This window comes from Leuciscus leuciscus (genome assembly GCF_965113295.1).
Source record: "Leuciscus leuciscus genome assembly, chromosome: 10".
Lineage (NCBI taxonomy): Eukaryota > Metazoa > Chordata > Actinopteri > Cypriniformes > Leuciscidae > Leuciscus > Leuciscus leuciscus.
Genome location: NC_138734.1, coordinates 17427143 through 17444939, shown reverse-complemented (window position 1 = coordinate 17444939; position 17797 = coordinate 17427143). Strand labels below are relative to the sequence as shown.

The 17797-nt window shown below is 38.1% G+C and overlaps 1 protein-coding gene and 1 long non-coding RNA gene across 2 annotated transcripts in view; one reads left to right on the top strand and one right to left on the bottom strand.

The window, feature by feature from the left end:
• The first annotated feature begins 6773 nt into the window (after nucleotides 1–6773).
• The window catches only part of LOC309508672, a 73595-nt gene continuing 62571 nt past the window's right edge, over nucleotides 6774–17797 (top strand). Inside the window, exon 1 of the long non-coding RNA XR_014209662.1 lies at nucleotides 6774–6850. This is a non-coding gene — a long non-coding RNA (uncharacterized lncRNA). The remainder of the gene's footprint in view (nucleotides 6851–17797) is intronic.
• Nucleotides 8993–11122, bottom strand: LOC309508475 (uncharacterized protein). The gene is made up of 3 exons (XM_082183121.1): nucleotides 10834–11122; nucleotides 10027–10119; nucleotides 8993–9829 (listed from the first exon to the last, which is right to left on the bottom strand). The coding sequence occupies exons 1-3, from the start codon at nucleotides 10980–10982 to the stop codon at nucleotides 9472–9474; spliced, it is 600 nt and encodes a 199-aa protein (XP_082039247.1). The 5' UTR covers nucleotides 10983–11122; the 3' UTR covers nucleotides 8993–9471.

The following is a 17797-nucleotide window of genomic DNA, read 5'->3' as shown; positions in this document are numbered from 1 at the left end:
ACTACTAAAAAAAACCTCTTCCTCTGTTCACATGCCTGCTTGAGCATCACTCACTATAACTTAATGCATTTGCACCAACATTGATTTAAACACATTTCCTGCATTAACCCCATCATAAATTTAGAATACATACGAACTAAGTGAACAATAAAAATAAAATAAAGACATTTGGGGGGGGTACTCTCTCTCTAAACATTAACATTAGCATTACAGGGAATGTTATTATGAACCCCACATCATGATGGAGAAGTACAAGGATGGAGTTTTAGGAGGAATGTTTGCATTTAAAAAGTTGCCTGATGGCGCGTTTGACAAAACAAAGATGCTGTGTACAATTAGCAAAGCTGAATTCAAATACCATACCAGTTGGTTTGAAGCTGGATGCACCGAATTTTCGTTTTTTGGCCGAAAGAGAAAAAAGGGCGAAAATATAAGCCAAATATATGCCGCCCATCCGTGTTCTGCGATCAGGTTTCACGAGCTGTTTTTTTCCGCTCCGTGTGTGAGCAGCGCTCTCCGTTCTGTGTGTATGTGTCGGCGCGCTGCGCTCTCTGCTCAATGTTCCGCTCCGTGTTTGCGCTGCGTGTTCTGCTCCGTCGTTCACGGCCCAAACGCTCCAATCATGTACCGATCACGCACTGGGAAAGCAAAGTCCGCTCAAATAACATGAAATTTCTCTGTAGTAGACTTCTGTTTGCAATAGCTCTACTGAGCTGGTATAGTCATGCTGGGCAACAATGGTAAAATGACCTGCTCTGATCACATGCTCTGGTAATAATAGCTTTGTAGGACTATATTTTATTTTGATAATTAGTAAAAATTATAATAATAATAAAAGTCTGTTAAATGTATTATGTTGATTGATTATTGAAAAAGAATAATATATTGATATATTGATGTTTAAAATTATTTTAATTTAGGGCTATTTTCTGTTCCTTTTTTTTCCTGTGTTGTTTAATTTAATTAGGTGATTCTAAGTTTAAATATTGATGATTATGAGCTTGGGGGAAATGCAATTAATTGCAATTAATTACAGTAAATTGTGCAATTAATTAATAAAAAAAATGTAATCGATTCCCAGCCCTAATATATATATATATATATATATATATATATATATATTAGGGCTGGGGGAATTAACGCGTTAATCTTTGCGATTAATTTGAAATGTTTAACGCGTTAAAAAAAAATAACGCAATTGACGCAGCACTTTTTTTTTTTGCCTCGTTTTAATGATTTCCTGTTGCGTCTGCTATTAAAAAGGCCGAAATATGCCGTCCCGCCCCTCCATGTTCGGCGGTCAGGTTTCATTCTCGGGCAGCTTTCATGAGCGGGTCTTTTCCGCTCGGTATGTGCGTCGCGCTCTGTGCTCCGCGTATATATATATATATATACAGTACAGGCCAAAAGTTTGGACACATTACTATTTTTAATGTTTTTGAAAGTGTATTATACTTTAAATTATCATTTATTTCTGTGATGAAAAGCTGAATTTTCAAGATCATTACTCCAGTCTATCACATGATCCTTTAGAAATCATTCTAATATGATGATTCATTATCAAAGTTGGAAAAAGTTCTGCTGCTTAATATTTTTTCATAACCTGTGATACTTTTTTAGGATACTTTGATGAATAAATAAAATAAAAAAATAAAAAAGAAGCAAATGTTTTAAAAATAGAAATCTTTTGTAACAACAATATACACTACTGGTCAGTAATGTGGGGTCAGTATTTTTATTTTATTTTATTTTTTTGAAATAAATCAATACTTTTATTCAGCAAGGATGTGTTAAATTGATAAAAAGTGATAGTAAAGAAGATTTATATTATTAGAAAATATATTTGTTTTATTTGGAATAAATGCAGTTCTTTTTAACCTTTTATTCATCAAATATATTAGGCAGCAGAACTGTTTCCAACGCTCATAATAAATCAGTATATTAGAATGATTTCTAAAGGATCATGTGATAGACTGGATGTCACATGTGACACTGAAGACTGGAGTAATGATCCTGAAAATTCAGCTTTGCATCACAGAAATAAATGATAATTTAAAGTATTTTTGATCAAATAAATGCAGGCTTGATGAGCAGAAGAAACTTCTTTCAAAAACATTAAAAATAGTAATGTGTCCAAACTTTTGGCCTGTACTGTATATATATATATATATATATATATATATATATATATATATATATATATATATATATTTATATATATACTTCCTGTTGTGTTTAGGGCTACGCTCCAAGATACTTTTTTGTAGGTATTGGGTCATTACATGTATGTACCGAATTTCATACCTGTACGTGAAACGTAGAGCCGGGCCAATAATGTAGGGGGGGCAATTGAGCCATTTTGCCCCACCCAATTCTGAGACCCATATCACACATTTTCACCACTTCTGAAGCATGTGCAAAGTTTCATGAGTTTTCGAGCATGTTTAGGCCCTCAAAAAAGTGATTCACTTTGGAGAAGAAGAAGAAGAAGAATTAAAGCTGCAAGCAGCGATGAAAAGGGCCCCCGCACCCGTGCCACCGCCACCCGGTGGTTTTAGGAAAACAGAGCACGGTGAGCAGTATGTAATGATAATAAATATAGGAGGACTATGTCAAAGTAATTTGTATTTGCCACACTTCCTGCTACCAGCAGGTGGCGCTATTACTATAACCAAATATGAGCATGGTCATGTGTTCAGGACAGGACTCTTATCAAACATGTGAAGTTTGGGGCAGATTGGACATTGTATGCCTGAGTTACTGAAGGCTGTCTGTGGTTGCCTAGCAACATCGGAACTGCAAGCAACATTAATATTGAACTTATCTGATCATGCATAAATCACCAAAAGGCTGAAATTGGGTGTACATTTGTCAGGCCGCCAAGGGCACACCCTTCGACGAAAACTCAAGATCTTCGCAATTTAACGTTGCAAAGGCCTTAAGATTACACTCACCAAATTTGAAGAGGATCAGATCAAAACTGTAGGAGGAGTTTGTTAAAGTACAACATCAGGAAATGGCAAAAACTGCACAAGTCTGAGAGGAAGTTCAAAATAGCTGACTTCCTGTTGTCTTTAGGGCTACGGTCCAAGATACTTTTTTGTAGGTATTGGTTCATTGCATGTATGTACCGAATTTCATACCTGTACGTTAAACGTAGAGCCGGGGCAATAATGTACGGGGGGCAATTGAGCCATTTTGCCCCACCCAATTTTGAAAACCATATCACACGTACCTTTTCACCACTTCTGAAGCTGGGGCAAAGTTTCATGAATTTTCGAGTATTTTAAGGCCCTCCCTAAAGCGATTAATTTTGGAGAAGAAGAATAAATATAGCTGCGAGCAGCGATGACGGGCCCAAGCCAGTGGCACCTGGCTAAAGTTGCCTTTAGGGTAACTTTAGGGGTGTGGGTGCCACCGTCTTGGGCCCAACATTTCATACCTGTATATATACGTATATATGTGTCTATTTATATGTATATGTATATCGTCGCTGTCGGGCGGAAACCTCGTATGTCCAAATTTGGTCAATTTCATATTTTTTCACAAATCGATGCTATTGGTCAGTCCCCACGTGGTTCTGTTATTTTTACAAATTATTAACCAATCTAAAGTGTTGAAAATAGCTTGAGAGCAAATCTCGTAACTCCATTGGACACTTCAACTGTCTGAGAATCCTCGTAACTCCACCTCTTCTTCACTCCGCGGCGGGAGCCTCGCGGCATTTTGTCTCCTCAGGATTGAAACTCGCAACGATTAAGAAACCCTCATAGAGCAACACGTAAAGCAAGCCTTAACTCTGATTTTATCTGTGTTAAACTATGATATCAGTTATTGATGTATTTTAAATGTCTACGTATTACTATGCTTATTATTAGGCTTATTATACTTGTGCATTGAAGTTTTAAAATGTATCTAATATAATACTTGAATTAAATTAAATGTTTTGGATACAGGCTTTAAATTATTGTTTTTATTATTATTTTACTGACTCGAAGTTGGCACTGTGCATGTAAAATACCCCAAGTAGCAGGTTTTATTTATGGGAGAAAAAGGGTCTGTCTACTGGCGCCAGTAAGTTAAGCCTATTTTTGCATAACTCTGTCTGTTTTTTAGACAATAACGAGTGAAAATAGTTAGGTTAGATACATTTGAGTAGGCTTGTTTTGTTAAAAATCGATAGCTGTAATGCTTCGGTGCAGAAGGAAGCCTGTGAGCCACGAAGGTAAGTTTGCATGCAGATTAGGCAAATTTCCAACTATTAGACAACGTTAGTCAGCTCAACATTTTTTGTTCTGCTTCACTTATAGCTCTTAAACCTTTAAAATGGAGTTTAGGAAGATGTATGTAACCACAGTCGTTAGCTTTGGTTAACTATTGAAGCCTTTTCTCTTGTCAAAAGGCTCAACGCGACCGCCGATTTTGTTTGCGTGCAGATATTAATTTCCGCCTATTTTAGACAGCCTAATATTTTGGTATTGCATCACTCATATCTCTTAAACGTTTAAAATTGAGTTTAGGAAGATGTATGTAACCACAATCATTAGATTTGAATAGCTCTTAAAGCCTTATCTCTTATCAAAAGGCTGAACGCGACCGCAGACTTTGATAAACACTGCTGGCAGCAGCGACGTCTGTGTCCGTACCATACTAATCAATGACAGCGTAACCTCGTATCTCCCTGCTCCCAAGTCATAAATCTCGTATCTCCGATTAAACATGATTTTAGGGAAATGTTGTGTTAATGTTGGTATACAACAGTATATGATAGCAATATAAGGTATAAACTTTAACGATACAATGTTTAATAACTCAAAAAATAAGTTTTTTTAATTTCCTGAAAAATAATGGTTTTGGAGATACGAGGATTCCGCCCGACAGCGACGATATGTATGTGTGTATATATATATATACACATATATATGTAGTTTGACAAGAGTTTATAGTTTGATAAAAGGACAATGTTGTGTTTTATTGCGAGTGTTCACTCACATTCCAAAATCGACGGAAAAAAATCATCCTCTTCAGACGCGCAAAAATGTGCTTGGAAACATCACAGTGGAGCGGTGCTTACCGTGAATGGTGCAAATTGTACTACTGACTATTTAAACAGAGCAGTGTAATTTTTATATGGTAGGTTGACTATTTTATTTTTATATTTTATTAAGGCTATACTGAACAGGCTGCAATGTCAAGATTGCAATGTTGGAATATGTTGTGTGTGTGAGGCACGGGCGCGATCGAACAGTGGAAACATAAAAACATAGGCTACTCCGTTATTTTGTTCATAGAGGACATCATTCAAACTGCAAAGTGTTTACTTATATTTGTTTACACTCGCAATAAAACACAACATTGTGCTTTTGTAAAATAAATTCATGCAATCCACCCGCGAAATGGGGCTTATTTTAAAATGAAACTAAAATGCTCACGGCTGCACAGGCATTCATAATGCGTCCATGGCGAGGAACGAGCAGAACAGAGTCAACGTTTTTTAGTTCATTCCTACTTCCTACCTAATTAATTGAAAACGCTCGCTCTACTCCGCACCATTATCAATGTCTGTGTGGACGTCCGTATTTTACTTTCGCTTTTAAGTAAGCGATTTAAAAGCGCCCAGCGCTGTCACACGTCGATTAACCGGTGGGAAAAAATTCCCACAGTCACATCCCTAATGTATATGTAAATACAATAGGCCTACCTGATTTTGAACACAAGAGGGCAGTATAGCACTATGTATTACTTGATTTATTTAATTTTTGGACTAAACAACCATTCTGGCTGTTTTTAAACTTAAACATAATTTTTTAATTGAAAAAAAAAAGAATAAAATGGGTTTAGTTCTGATATTTCTATGCGTTTATATAGAAATAAATGGTGTATAATTACATTTTTAGAAGATATGAGGCTTTTAGTGTTTCCTTTTTTGACATTACTTTAATCCCGCCATAGCAAAACCGTTTGAGATATTTATTATCCGTTCACAATTTAGCATCTTTAATGTATTTTCAACATGTTGAAAAAGTTTGGTGGGAATGAAATAAACCACTTAAGAGGAGTGGGTAAAAATTCAGAGGCTGATTTTGCAAAGAAATCCACATTCAAACCAAAATATCTGACTTCCTGTTGGTCAGAGCTAATGACTGTAAATTAGAAAGTTGTCCGGCTCGATGAGACCAATATACGTACTGAGTTTTGTTACTATAGGTAAAACTAACCCCCCCCCACTTTTGTCAAAAGCATTTTGAAAGTGACACACTTCCTGTTGCCAGTTTGTGGCGCTATAACATTGACTCACAATAGTCACATCCATGTGATCGGCCTCTTACAGCAAACACACTGCTGAAGTTTCATCAAAATCAGTTAATGTATGCTGAAGTTATAATACACTTACTGTGTCCCTTATTCGCCATAAATTTGTTTCCTCGACACGGCCAAAGCGTTCGAGATATCAAAAATCTGTCCGCAATTTAGCATCCTCAATGTCTTGACTTCATGTTGACCGAGTTTGGTGGCGATCGGATGAATTTCCTACGAGGAGTATTTCAAATTCCCCAGCAAGCGTTTTCCAAACAACCCATAATAGCCGACTTCCTGTTGGGCTGACGTAAAACTTAGAGCACAAAAGTTGTTCGGCCCGATGAGATCTATATGTGTACCGAGTTTCATATTATTACATGCAAGTGTGTTTGATTTATGGACAAGTGTTCGGATCCCATTCCAGGGGGCGCAGTCGAGCCCCCCTGCCACGCCCGGGTACCAGCTTCAGCCCGGCCCTAATGGCCACGGGTTCTGACCTGTGTGCAAAGTTTCAAGAGTTTTCGAGCACGTTAACCCTCTGGGGTCTAAGGTGTTTTTGGGGCCCTTGGGATGTTTTGACATGCCCTGACATTTGTGCTTTTTTCAGTTATTTATAAACATGTTAATGGCAAAGGTGTAAATTCACTCTATATAGCACAAACAGGGCTACCATAATATGTGAGCAACATGTATGTAGATGTTTGTATTTTTAAGAGAATAATGTTTATGCGTGGTTATTGAAAAAAATGAAAGTTGCTGAAATAAGACCACAAAACTCATATTAAATATGTGTCCACAAGACTTTTGACTAATGGATGTTGTCGCTTCGAGTTCTGGCTTCAAAATTATGTGAAAATAGTATTGCTTTATCGTTCACATAAAACAATACATTGATTTAAATTGTGTAAGACAGGTTTTGCTTGGAAAGCCAATATGCGAGGGGGGCGTGAAGGAGGAGTGGTTTACACCTGAGAATACAATGTCCCACCCATTATGCGTAATGACTTGCATAATGAGCCATTCATTCAGGTGTGACACTGACTGAGCCACAAGAATGAATGCAAGGACAAAAGATATATTTAGAAGAAGACTTATATTGACCATTTAAGATTTTGCTTACATCTATCTTGTAAATATGTTTTGCTATTTTATTAAAAAGGTTACAATTACAACAATAATTACAATTTCAACAATATTTCAAGTGTACTCTTTCTTTGTAAAAAATTATTATAGGCCTACATTTTATCATATGTATTCATTAGTTTGAATATAGCCAACATTGGAACAGCTAACATCTTAGTTGATGACTTTATTTTTGACAAACATAGTATTTTATATATATATATATATATAGAACATATGAGCAGAAATTGCTAAACAAAAGCTTATTTGATGTGGCAGTATATTCTACAGTAAAAACTGTACCCAAATCTAGTCAACAAAATGTTGTCTTTCATATTTCGCCTGACTGTAATGTTGTTTTTATGAAATATTAGGGCATATAAATGTTAATTTGCAGTTTAATACATTGCTTATACAAAGACATTTTATTTCAACATATTTCAGTCGATTATTACTCATCTCAGTATAGCAAAGCTTTTTACAAAGAATGAGAGGAGATTCAAAGGTTTTGTCTTTCAATCTGTTTTATTGTAATTCCTCTATGTGGAGGAACTAAATGTTCTAAATTTGCTCTAAGCAAATCAAATGTGAGCAAAATAAAAACATAATCAGTCGCCTATAAACAAAGCAATTGTGAGCGATAAATAAACAAAAGTAAAGGCAGGTATCTCACAGTAAATGCTTATGCCCCGTTGATGCGGGCTCTAAGCAAATCAAATGTGAGCAAAATAAACAACCATGTCAACATCAGTCTCTGTTTTCCATGCCAGAGTGGACTGCCTGTTGCTTGCCTGCTGGTTAGCCTTGGCTCTCTTCAGGACAGGTGCTTGGACAAGTTCATTGTCACATCTGTAAAAAAACAAAACAAAACACACTGTGAGCATACTGATAACACAATCAAAGATATTTTATCTGTGGCAGTATTTTAGCATGATAATCAGTGTCATAAGCTAATCAAAACTGAGTGAAATATATTTAATATACAAATATGTTTAGAGAGTAATAGCCTATCACATTGAAAAAGTTTGTTTTTCCTGTCTGTATCCCCAACAGTAGCTGTAAAAAAGTTTGTAATCTTTGGCAGCGTTGCCAAATACTTATCGGCATCTTTTCGCTTTTTTCTTTTATTTGAGCTGGGTAACTTCGTTTCATTTTGTTGATGAACATCAACAAATGTTCGTTTTCAACATTCTAAAAACCATTTTCGTGTTTAGACTCATCTTGCTTCGTCTCTGTTTGTGTACTTCCCAGTCCTCCTGTCACTGCGTGTTTATCTTTCGCGCTGCGCACCGTTACAGACTAGTCCATTTCATTGTGAAAGTCGGGGGTGTATGTGTAGAGACGGATAACCATGAACTGGACATTTTAACTACTACTTCAACGTTTCAACGTATTAAGAATATTAATACAATTTACCATGCTTTTGAAGTGTTCATGATGATAAGGGGCTTTTTTTTTTTTTTTTTTTTGAGGTTGGTTGGGGGCCCCCCTACTACGACCGCTGGTAGGGGGCCCCAAGCAGCCGCCTACCTATGCCTCTATGTTAAGACCGCCACTGCATGTACACATGGTACCCAGAACCCAAAAATGTGAGGTCTAAAAGAGATGTTACAGCATCATATGACAGTCCATGGCCTGTGGGAAAGTTGTTCTTTCCAGTGTACACAGAAAAGTCCACAGTGTATCCATTCGATGAGTCTGCAAGAACAAACAACTTGAAACCCCACCTGGTTGGCTTGGCTTTCATGTACTGCGTCATACCTGTGTGTGCTTTGCATGCCACCATTCTTTCATCCACAGCTAAGTTTCTTTTAGGATGATAGATGGATTTATAAGCATAACGGATAGTGTCCATGAGAGGTTTGACCCTGAAAAGACGGTCATGTTCAGTTGTGCCCCTCTTTCTGTCATTATCCATATCTGCATCTGGGTGAGTCATGTGCATATTCCATGAAATGGTGCGGTATCTGTCCCGGGACATAACTGTAGCTGGAAAGGGTACGGAGAAAACACTGCTTTGCCGCCAGTAGTCGCTGATGGAGCTCACCTTCACCATGGCCATGTAAAAAAGCAGCCCAATGTATCTGTACATCTCACTGATGCTGATATCTGTCCATTTATATTTGCTGCCCTTTGCAGTTGCCTTGGCAGCCTGAGCATTGGTGTTGTGGCACAGAGTTGACACAGCACTTTCTGAAAAAATTGTTTGAATAGATTCATGGGTGAATGTGAGTCAACAGGGCTCAGTTGCGGTCCAGTTTCCCGTGCAGGATGGAATCGCACAGTCTGTGGAACCATGTCAACATCAGTCTCTGTTTTCCATGCCAGAGTGGACTGCCTGTTGCTTGCCTGCTGGTTAGCCTTGGCTCTCTTCGGGACAGGTGCTTGGACAAGTTCATTGTCACATCTGTAAAAAACAAAAAAACAAACAAACACGTGAGCATGCTGATAACACAATTAAAGAAAATGTATTATCATTATCAATCACTAATGGCCATGGATTTGTCATTTCACTCAAGAATAGGTAGGCTACTTTTATATTATGACGCTGTAAACACAATTAGGCTACATTTCATCTGTAAAATATTACGTCTATGCACTTACTCAGTATGATTCTCGATCGCACTGAGAACTGAACGACACCTGCGTGCCCCTCTGCGGGGTGCTGGAGAAGGAGAGCTTGATCCAGACACATTCCTAAAAAAACAACAACAAAATAAAACTGTTAGCATACATTATTCAAAGTAAACTGATAAGCAATTGATGGTTATGGATGCACAATGTTTTGTTGATGGGCCATAGGATGGAGAAATATCTATTTATGGGCCGTAGACCGTGTCACCGCGAGTATCTGTTGATGGGCTATATACACCGCACGCATTTAGTGACGCACGCAATGAACGGATCGTTCGCGAACGACACATCGCTACATTTAAAAAAAGTTACACCTGTATTCACAAACATCTGTGCATAAGGCAGTATTGAAGCATGATAAACACTGTCATAGGCTAACCAAAACCGAACATTTATATACAAATATAATGTATTTAGACAGTATCACATATTTTACCAGAGGCTGAAATATATTTGCACTAAATCACATTACACCTAAGCAGATATTCACAAACGTGCTACATTACGCATAAGGCAGTATTTTAGCATTTTAACCAGTGTCATAAGCTAATCAAAACTGAGTGAAATATATTTAATATACAAATATGTTTATATAAAGAGTAATATCACATTTAAAAAAGTTTACACTTGAGCGTGTACACGAATGTTAGGGATATTGTAAGGCAATCGTTCCTGTAAGATGTCAAAAGCTAGCCAAAACTAGGCAAAATATAGTCTGAAAATTCATATGAGTTCTATATTATCAGAAAAGGAATTATATAACAGTAAACAACTTACTCCGAACTTGTATCCTCAGCGGGATCAATTCGCTCTTGAAAATGCTGCCGTTCGTCGTCCGAGTTGCAATCTTCCTCTGAGGAAAAGGTGAATTCTTCCTCGCTGTCCAGAATCATCTGAAGGGCGTCTTTACCGGAGAAGCGTGCCATCCTCGGAGCGCGATGAACTATCAGTGAATCTGATGAAGAGACTGTGTTTTTATGGCATTGATCGGGGGGCGGGTGCGATGCATAGATCACCTAAACTATTTACCATGTGAATAGCGCCGGGGGCGGGGCGGCCTCAGCTCATTAAATATAATGAAGGGAGAACGTAAAAATGGTTCCTCTCCTTGCTTTCAAATGGATTACATAAGCTGAGAATATTTGTTTTTTATATAAATTACTTAATTTTAAAAGAAGAGAATTCAAGCTTCATAAAGACATATTTCACGTGTCAGCCGACCTCAGGGGGTTAAGGGCCCCAAAAGTGCCTGAGAAGTAGAAAAAAATATATAGCTGCGAGCAGCGATTATGGGCCCAAGCCGGTGGCACCGCAATCCCGGTGCCTTAAGGTAACTAAGGCGCCTAAGGCCTTTAGGCGGTGCCGTCGGCTTTGACCCTTCATCGCTGCTCGCAGCTATATTTATATATATATAAATACAAAAGACAGAAACCTTATTACCTTATTCTGATTTTATGATACACTCAAAATATTCCACAACAAATCGTTTAATATTAATGTAAAAATAAAAACGAAAGTAAGCAGTGTTGGGCTCACGTAATCCTCTCATTAGAATCAAAATGTTTCAACATTTGCGATGTATTTGGATGCTAAACTATTCTTTATTATAGGCTTTGTACTTCACTCGTGTTCCAATATCGACAGAAAAATCATCCTCTTCACACGCGCAAAAATGTGCTTGGAAACATCACAGTGGAGCGGTGCTTAACGTGAATGGTACAAATTGTACTACTGACTTTTTAACCCCCTGAGGTCGGCTATCGCGCCGGTGCGATAGGCTCATTTTTTTTCAGATCAGTGCAAAAGAGACTCAAAATACTCTGTTGATTTTGATCTAACATGCTTGTGTTGTACATCATTCAAAACTATTAAATGTCTTCTTTTATTTGTGTACACTCATAATAAAAACAAAATGTTGTGTTTTTCGTAAAACAAAAAAAATAAACATAATGCGCGTTCTGCCGTCTCTCTCAATGTGAAACTCATTCTGAAACGCGACAGAAAATGAACCGTAACTCAGCGAATGTTTGTCACACAGACTTGAAACGCATGTCTATACAATGCTTGGAGTCTCTATTTTTAAAGTATGTAAATGATATAAAAAACAAATATTCTCTGTTTAAGTAATCCGTATGAAAGCAGCGGCATGTACAGTTTCTCAAACGCGTCCTAATTAACTCTAATGTGACCACGCCCACGCACGCACGAGCGATTGACATGCAAATGATCCACGCGGACGAACACAGAGCTGTAAACGCCCTCATTACCTCAAAACAAAGAATCAGAGACTTCGGTAACTTACTCCTCTGCTTTTCATCGAGTTTGGAAGACTGTGTTTGTGCTGTGCTGTTTCACTTGGATTTACCTCAGAATAATTAGAAGAACGCGATTTGAAGATGAGACTTTTAAGGTAAGACATGTTAAACTGGTGGTGCCAGATTAAAATGTATGTTATGAAATGAGATTGGAGTAAAAACATGAACTAAGCCTAATATCGTACATGTATATGTATCTATATATTACGGAGCCCCTAAAGGGACGTGGTGGTGAAAATTTTTGGGGATGGGAGAATTTTATTTTTTTCAAATCTTTTGCGTTCCCTCGCAAAAGTTTTGCGTTCTCCCGAGAAACTTTGCGTTCCCAAGCAAAAGTTTTGCGTTCCCTCGCAAAGATATTTGCGTTCCCACGCAAAACCTGTTTTGAGCTCGGACAGACACGTCCTGTTTAATGTCCCGCTGGCAGTGTTTCAGAGCTCCGTACGTTAATGGAGCGTTTATAGTGTTTGAACTTGGACTCAAATATAAAGAAATGCGGTCAGTGCTTAACTAAAGGAGTTCAGTGAAGTTGGCATTTGGCAATATTCACATAGGCTATTCGAATTTCCCTATTCTTGAGCTAAACGTTGTTGAAACACAAACAACACCTATTTATAATCACAGTAACCTAGACAACGAGCGGCAAAATTACGTCATTTGTATGGTCTGGTGTTCAGTCTAAAACAAAACAGTTGCGTCAAGTATAAATGCCTCGTCTGTTTGAGGCTCGCGCTCCGGTGCCAGGCGAAAGTATAAACAAAAGGTTTAAGTCAGCGGTTGTTTTACAGACATTAATATAAGGCGCCAGATCCATATATAAGGCGCTCCGGATTATAAGGCGCACTGTCGTTTTTTGAAAAAATTAAAGGCTTTTAAGTGCGCCTTATAGTGCGGAAAATACGGTAACCCCAAAACGACTACAGCATCAACTCACAGTAGAATAATCATTAACTTCAATGTTACAAACTGTAGTGCCACCCAATTCAGTTTCAATGGTGACCCACTGGTCATACTACACTGCTTTTGCACATTTTATATTATGAAAAATATTCAATAACTTCACTGTAACACACCAAATTTAGTTCACACATGACACATCACTGCTCTAATGTTGGTTATAGGCCTACAACAAATAGTTCTTTACACAAATTATATTGGTAGGTAGGCTATACGCAGCTTTTGCATTATATTTGCTTACTGAATTTGATGGCATTACACTGTAGCCTACACTGTATGTAAGCCTACACTTCACAGAGTGTGAAGTTATTTAATATTTATTTATTTCTAAAAAGGGTGAAGTTATTGCTTTTATTTCATAATAAATAATCATAAAAATTCTGCATTTTTGATCAAACTAAGTAATGTAGTATAACCAGCAGGAGAGCAGTGATGTGTGAACTGAATTTGGTGACAATTCTGCACATTTTATATTATTAAACATATTCAATAGCTTCACTGTGACACACTGTACTGACCGTACAGTGTGTCACAGTGAAGCTATTGAATATGTTTAATGATATAAAATGTGCAGAAGGGTTTTGAGATTTGCACTTTACAGACGGCCCCTTATTTGGACTTGAGAATTGGGTTATAGCTCGTTGTCTAGGTTACTGTGATTGTAAATAGTTGTCGTTTGTGTTTTAACAACGTTAAGTTCAAGAATAGGGAAGTTCGAATAGCCTATGTGAATATTGCCAACTTCACTGAACTCCTTTAGTTAAGCACTGACCGCATTTCTTTATATTTGAGTCCAAGTTCAAACACTATAAACGCTCCATTAACGTACGGAGCTCTGAAACACTGCCAGCGGGACATTACAACAGGAAGTGTCTGTCCGAGCTCAAAACAGGTTTTGCGTGGGAACGCAAATATCTTTGCTTGGGAACGCAAAAGTTTTGCGTGGGAACGCAAATAACTTTGCGAGGGAACGCAAAAGTTTTGCGTGGGAACGCAAAGTTTCTTGGGGGAACGCAAAAGTTTTGCGAGGGAACGCAAAAGATTTGAAAAAAAAAAAACTCTCCCATCCTAAAAAAAATTCCACCACCACGTCCCTTTAGGGGCTCCGTAATATATAGACAGAAACATGTTGAAATGTGAACTAGACTGGTAGGCAACCTTTCAGTGCTAAATGTATACATGTTCGACACGAGGATGTTTTTATATTCTATAATAAAACACAGCATGATAAAAGTAGGTTAGTATGAGTGTATACTATGGTGAATAGTGATGGCCGGTTCGTGAACGAATCGTTCTTTTGAACCGGTTCTTTTCAGTGAACCGGTTGAACCAGTACACTAAATCGGACTGAATCGTTTAAAACAGTTCGCGTCTTGCGTCAGTGCTGATCAATCAATAAATAAAAAGTTACTCACTTTTCATTCCTGACAGTCCCTCCGACTTGAAATAAAAAATATCCCGGAGAAGAATATGTTACTCCAGTAACTGAGACATGTTATGTTGTCCTGAGAGAGAAGTGATGAGCATTGACCCAGCACTTGAGCACGAGCAGCTGAGCAGAGCATACATAGACTAACTGAGCATGCGTAAACAACACAGAGGTGTTCGACTCGGTCGGTGTATGACATAAAAGTATCGCGAGAGCAATTACAGAGCAGATAGGCTCCATATGCCTTCTAAACGCTCTCGCGGTATTTTGATGTCATAGCGCTCGGTCGGACTCGGTCTGCGAAATCGAATCACCACCACACCAGTACATACACACTCACTGACTGAACCATAGGACTGAACCGAAAACTGTTTCTTTCGGACGCGTCCGACATACTCACGCCTGGTTCACACCGGACGCCGAAGCGGCGCGGAATGGAAAATCACGCGCGGTCCGGCGCCTGCCTGTTCACACCAGACGCGTATTCTCCGCGGCGGTCGACAAGCGCTTCGTTGTTGTTTATTCAGAGCTATTTTTTACATCATGGGTAAGTAAATAACCTCATAAAATGAATACACCATGTTTCTGTAACCAAGAAGTTTGTGGGACATTCTACCAGAAACGTACATTTCCACTTTAAAAAATCTTGGGGAAAAAAATATATTTTTCTTAAATCTGAACGTTGAGACATATGGAGGACATGTTAAACTATGAGAAACACATATCATCCCATCTCAGCATGTTTTTATGATTAAATAAAATACATTTTTATACGCATTTCACCCCTAAAATGTCAGGCCCTGTCACAGACAAATTTGTATATGTTAGAATGGTTTCCTAATGAATTTCTTTGATACAGATAGCATTTTCTTATTGATCACATGTCCCTGATTGTATCTAACATGGTTTTATAATTCCTTTAAGAAATATAAGTAACTTTTCGGTCAACTGTAGTACACAAAATCACAGAATACCCGCAGGCACTCATATAGTTGTAAAATAACTACCTTTACATAGGAGATTTTTATAAAAACATAGTAGTGGATATATACCCCCACCTTCATCTACACAGTTAAAGAGATTAATTAATTAATATTTCCTCAAATAGTACACTTTTATCATAATTTCCTGTGTGACAGGACTGACCATGGCGTGACAGGACTGACGGTACTGTGACAGGACTGACTTTATGGATTTTGATGATGCAGAAAAAGTTATGTTTTGTGTTCTTTATTTAAGTTTTGATTGGCATTTCTTTTTTAAATTATTATTATAATTTTAATGTTAAAGTAATATTAGACTATGGTAAAATTCAGCCAAGGACATACATAATATTGCCAAAAGTATTGGGACAGCCCTCCAAATAATTGAATTTAGGTGTTTAAATCACTTCCATGGCCACAGTTGTATAAAAATCAAGCACCTTGGCCTTCATTTTACTATTGCATGCGTTAAATACATAACATATGCAATAAATGTAATAAAAAAGAACAATAACATTAATTTGTAAGGCCGTGTCACACAGGAATGTGACAGGGCCTGATGTGACAGGGCCTGACGGTTGGCCATTGTAAACTGCCATTACTCAGCCTGCTAGCATGCTAGCATAAAAACTGTTAACATGCAAGCAAGGAATTTCAATAACCTTTTTAGACATGTTTTGGATTTAAAACATTTTCATTATTTTCTGGAATGTTTAACCGTGACAGGGCCTGACCCTTTAGCTCGTCTTCCTAAAAAAAACATACAAAAACAAGCTTAAAATCATACAATTCAATGAAACAATTCAGCCTTAATCAATGTAAGCTTCACCTGGGTCAAATGATGTCACTTCCTCTGAGTGATACCCTTAAAGGTGTATTTCACACATTTTATGTAGAGTTTTATGTAAACGTGACAGGACTGACCAAAACATGGGGACAGTTGTAAAATAGAATTTATTTGTAGAATTTATATATAATTTTATGTTTTTGATCAGTTGATGTGAATGATAACAGCTTAAACTTGTTATTGATGAGTTTTTTTTTTTTAAATAACAGTTTGTAGCATAACAAAACTATGAAAGCTGTAGCTCCAATTTGGCTGAGGACAAGGGCATGGACAGGATTTGTAATTTTCAAAAGTGTTTTTAATAAAGAAAAAAATATCTGAGAACCTAATGAATGACATATTCCTTTACAGAACAACTCACAGAAATCAACTATGAGCCAGTTTTAGAAATTTTTGGATGAAATACTTTTTTATTCACTGTAACAATTCAAGGACAGATAATGTACGTTTCTGGTAGAATGTCCCTTGTACACTTCTTTTATTAATCCATTGTCGAGACACACACGCAGCCAGAGAGAGAATATGGTAGACAGTTTTTTTCTTTGTTTGTTTTCATCTTTCTAGTCTGTTTAGATACACAAATATGATCGCATTTGTCACTCGCGGTATTTTAATTTGAAAATTGCTTTTATTTTGACAATTGACCGGATGTCTCGTGTTTCTTGGTGTGACTTCCTGCCGGAATGGACGCGAATCACTCGCGGCTCGCGCAAAAAATAGACCAGACGCCGAAACTGGCGCTCCACGGCGCGGGCCGGCCGCGGCATTCCGCGGCGCTCCGCGTCTGGTGTAAACGACACCATAGGTTAACATGGGCGCCGAAAGGAAGCGGCCTCCGTTCCGCGCCGCTTCGGCGTCGCTTCGGCGGCCGGTGTGAATGGGCCGTGAGAACCGATGAGCTGAAACACAGTAGAGCTTAGATTCTCTGCCCGAGCCCGAACCCGGACTCGACCCGACCCGACCCGACCCGCGGGCCGGGCCGCAATATTTTTTTTCACAGGATGGTAGGGGAAGGTCCCGCCCTTTTCGCCTCTGATTGGCTAGAAGGGCTCTCCTCCGATTGGTTATTTGATTTGGCCGAAACGTCATCTCACGTTCATGCCAAACTGTCGGTTAGTCTGTTTTGATCGTCTTTACCGCGCTATATGTGCGTGTCTTTTGATTTATATTCCAAGTACACAATTGTGGGGAGGTGGGGGGGAGGCTCCTT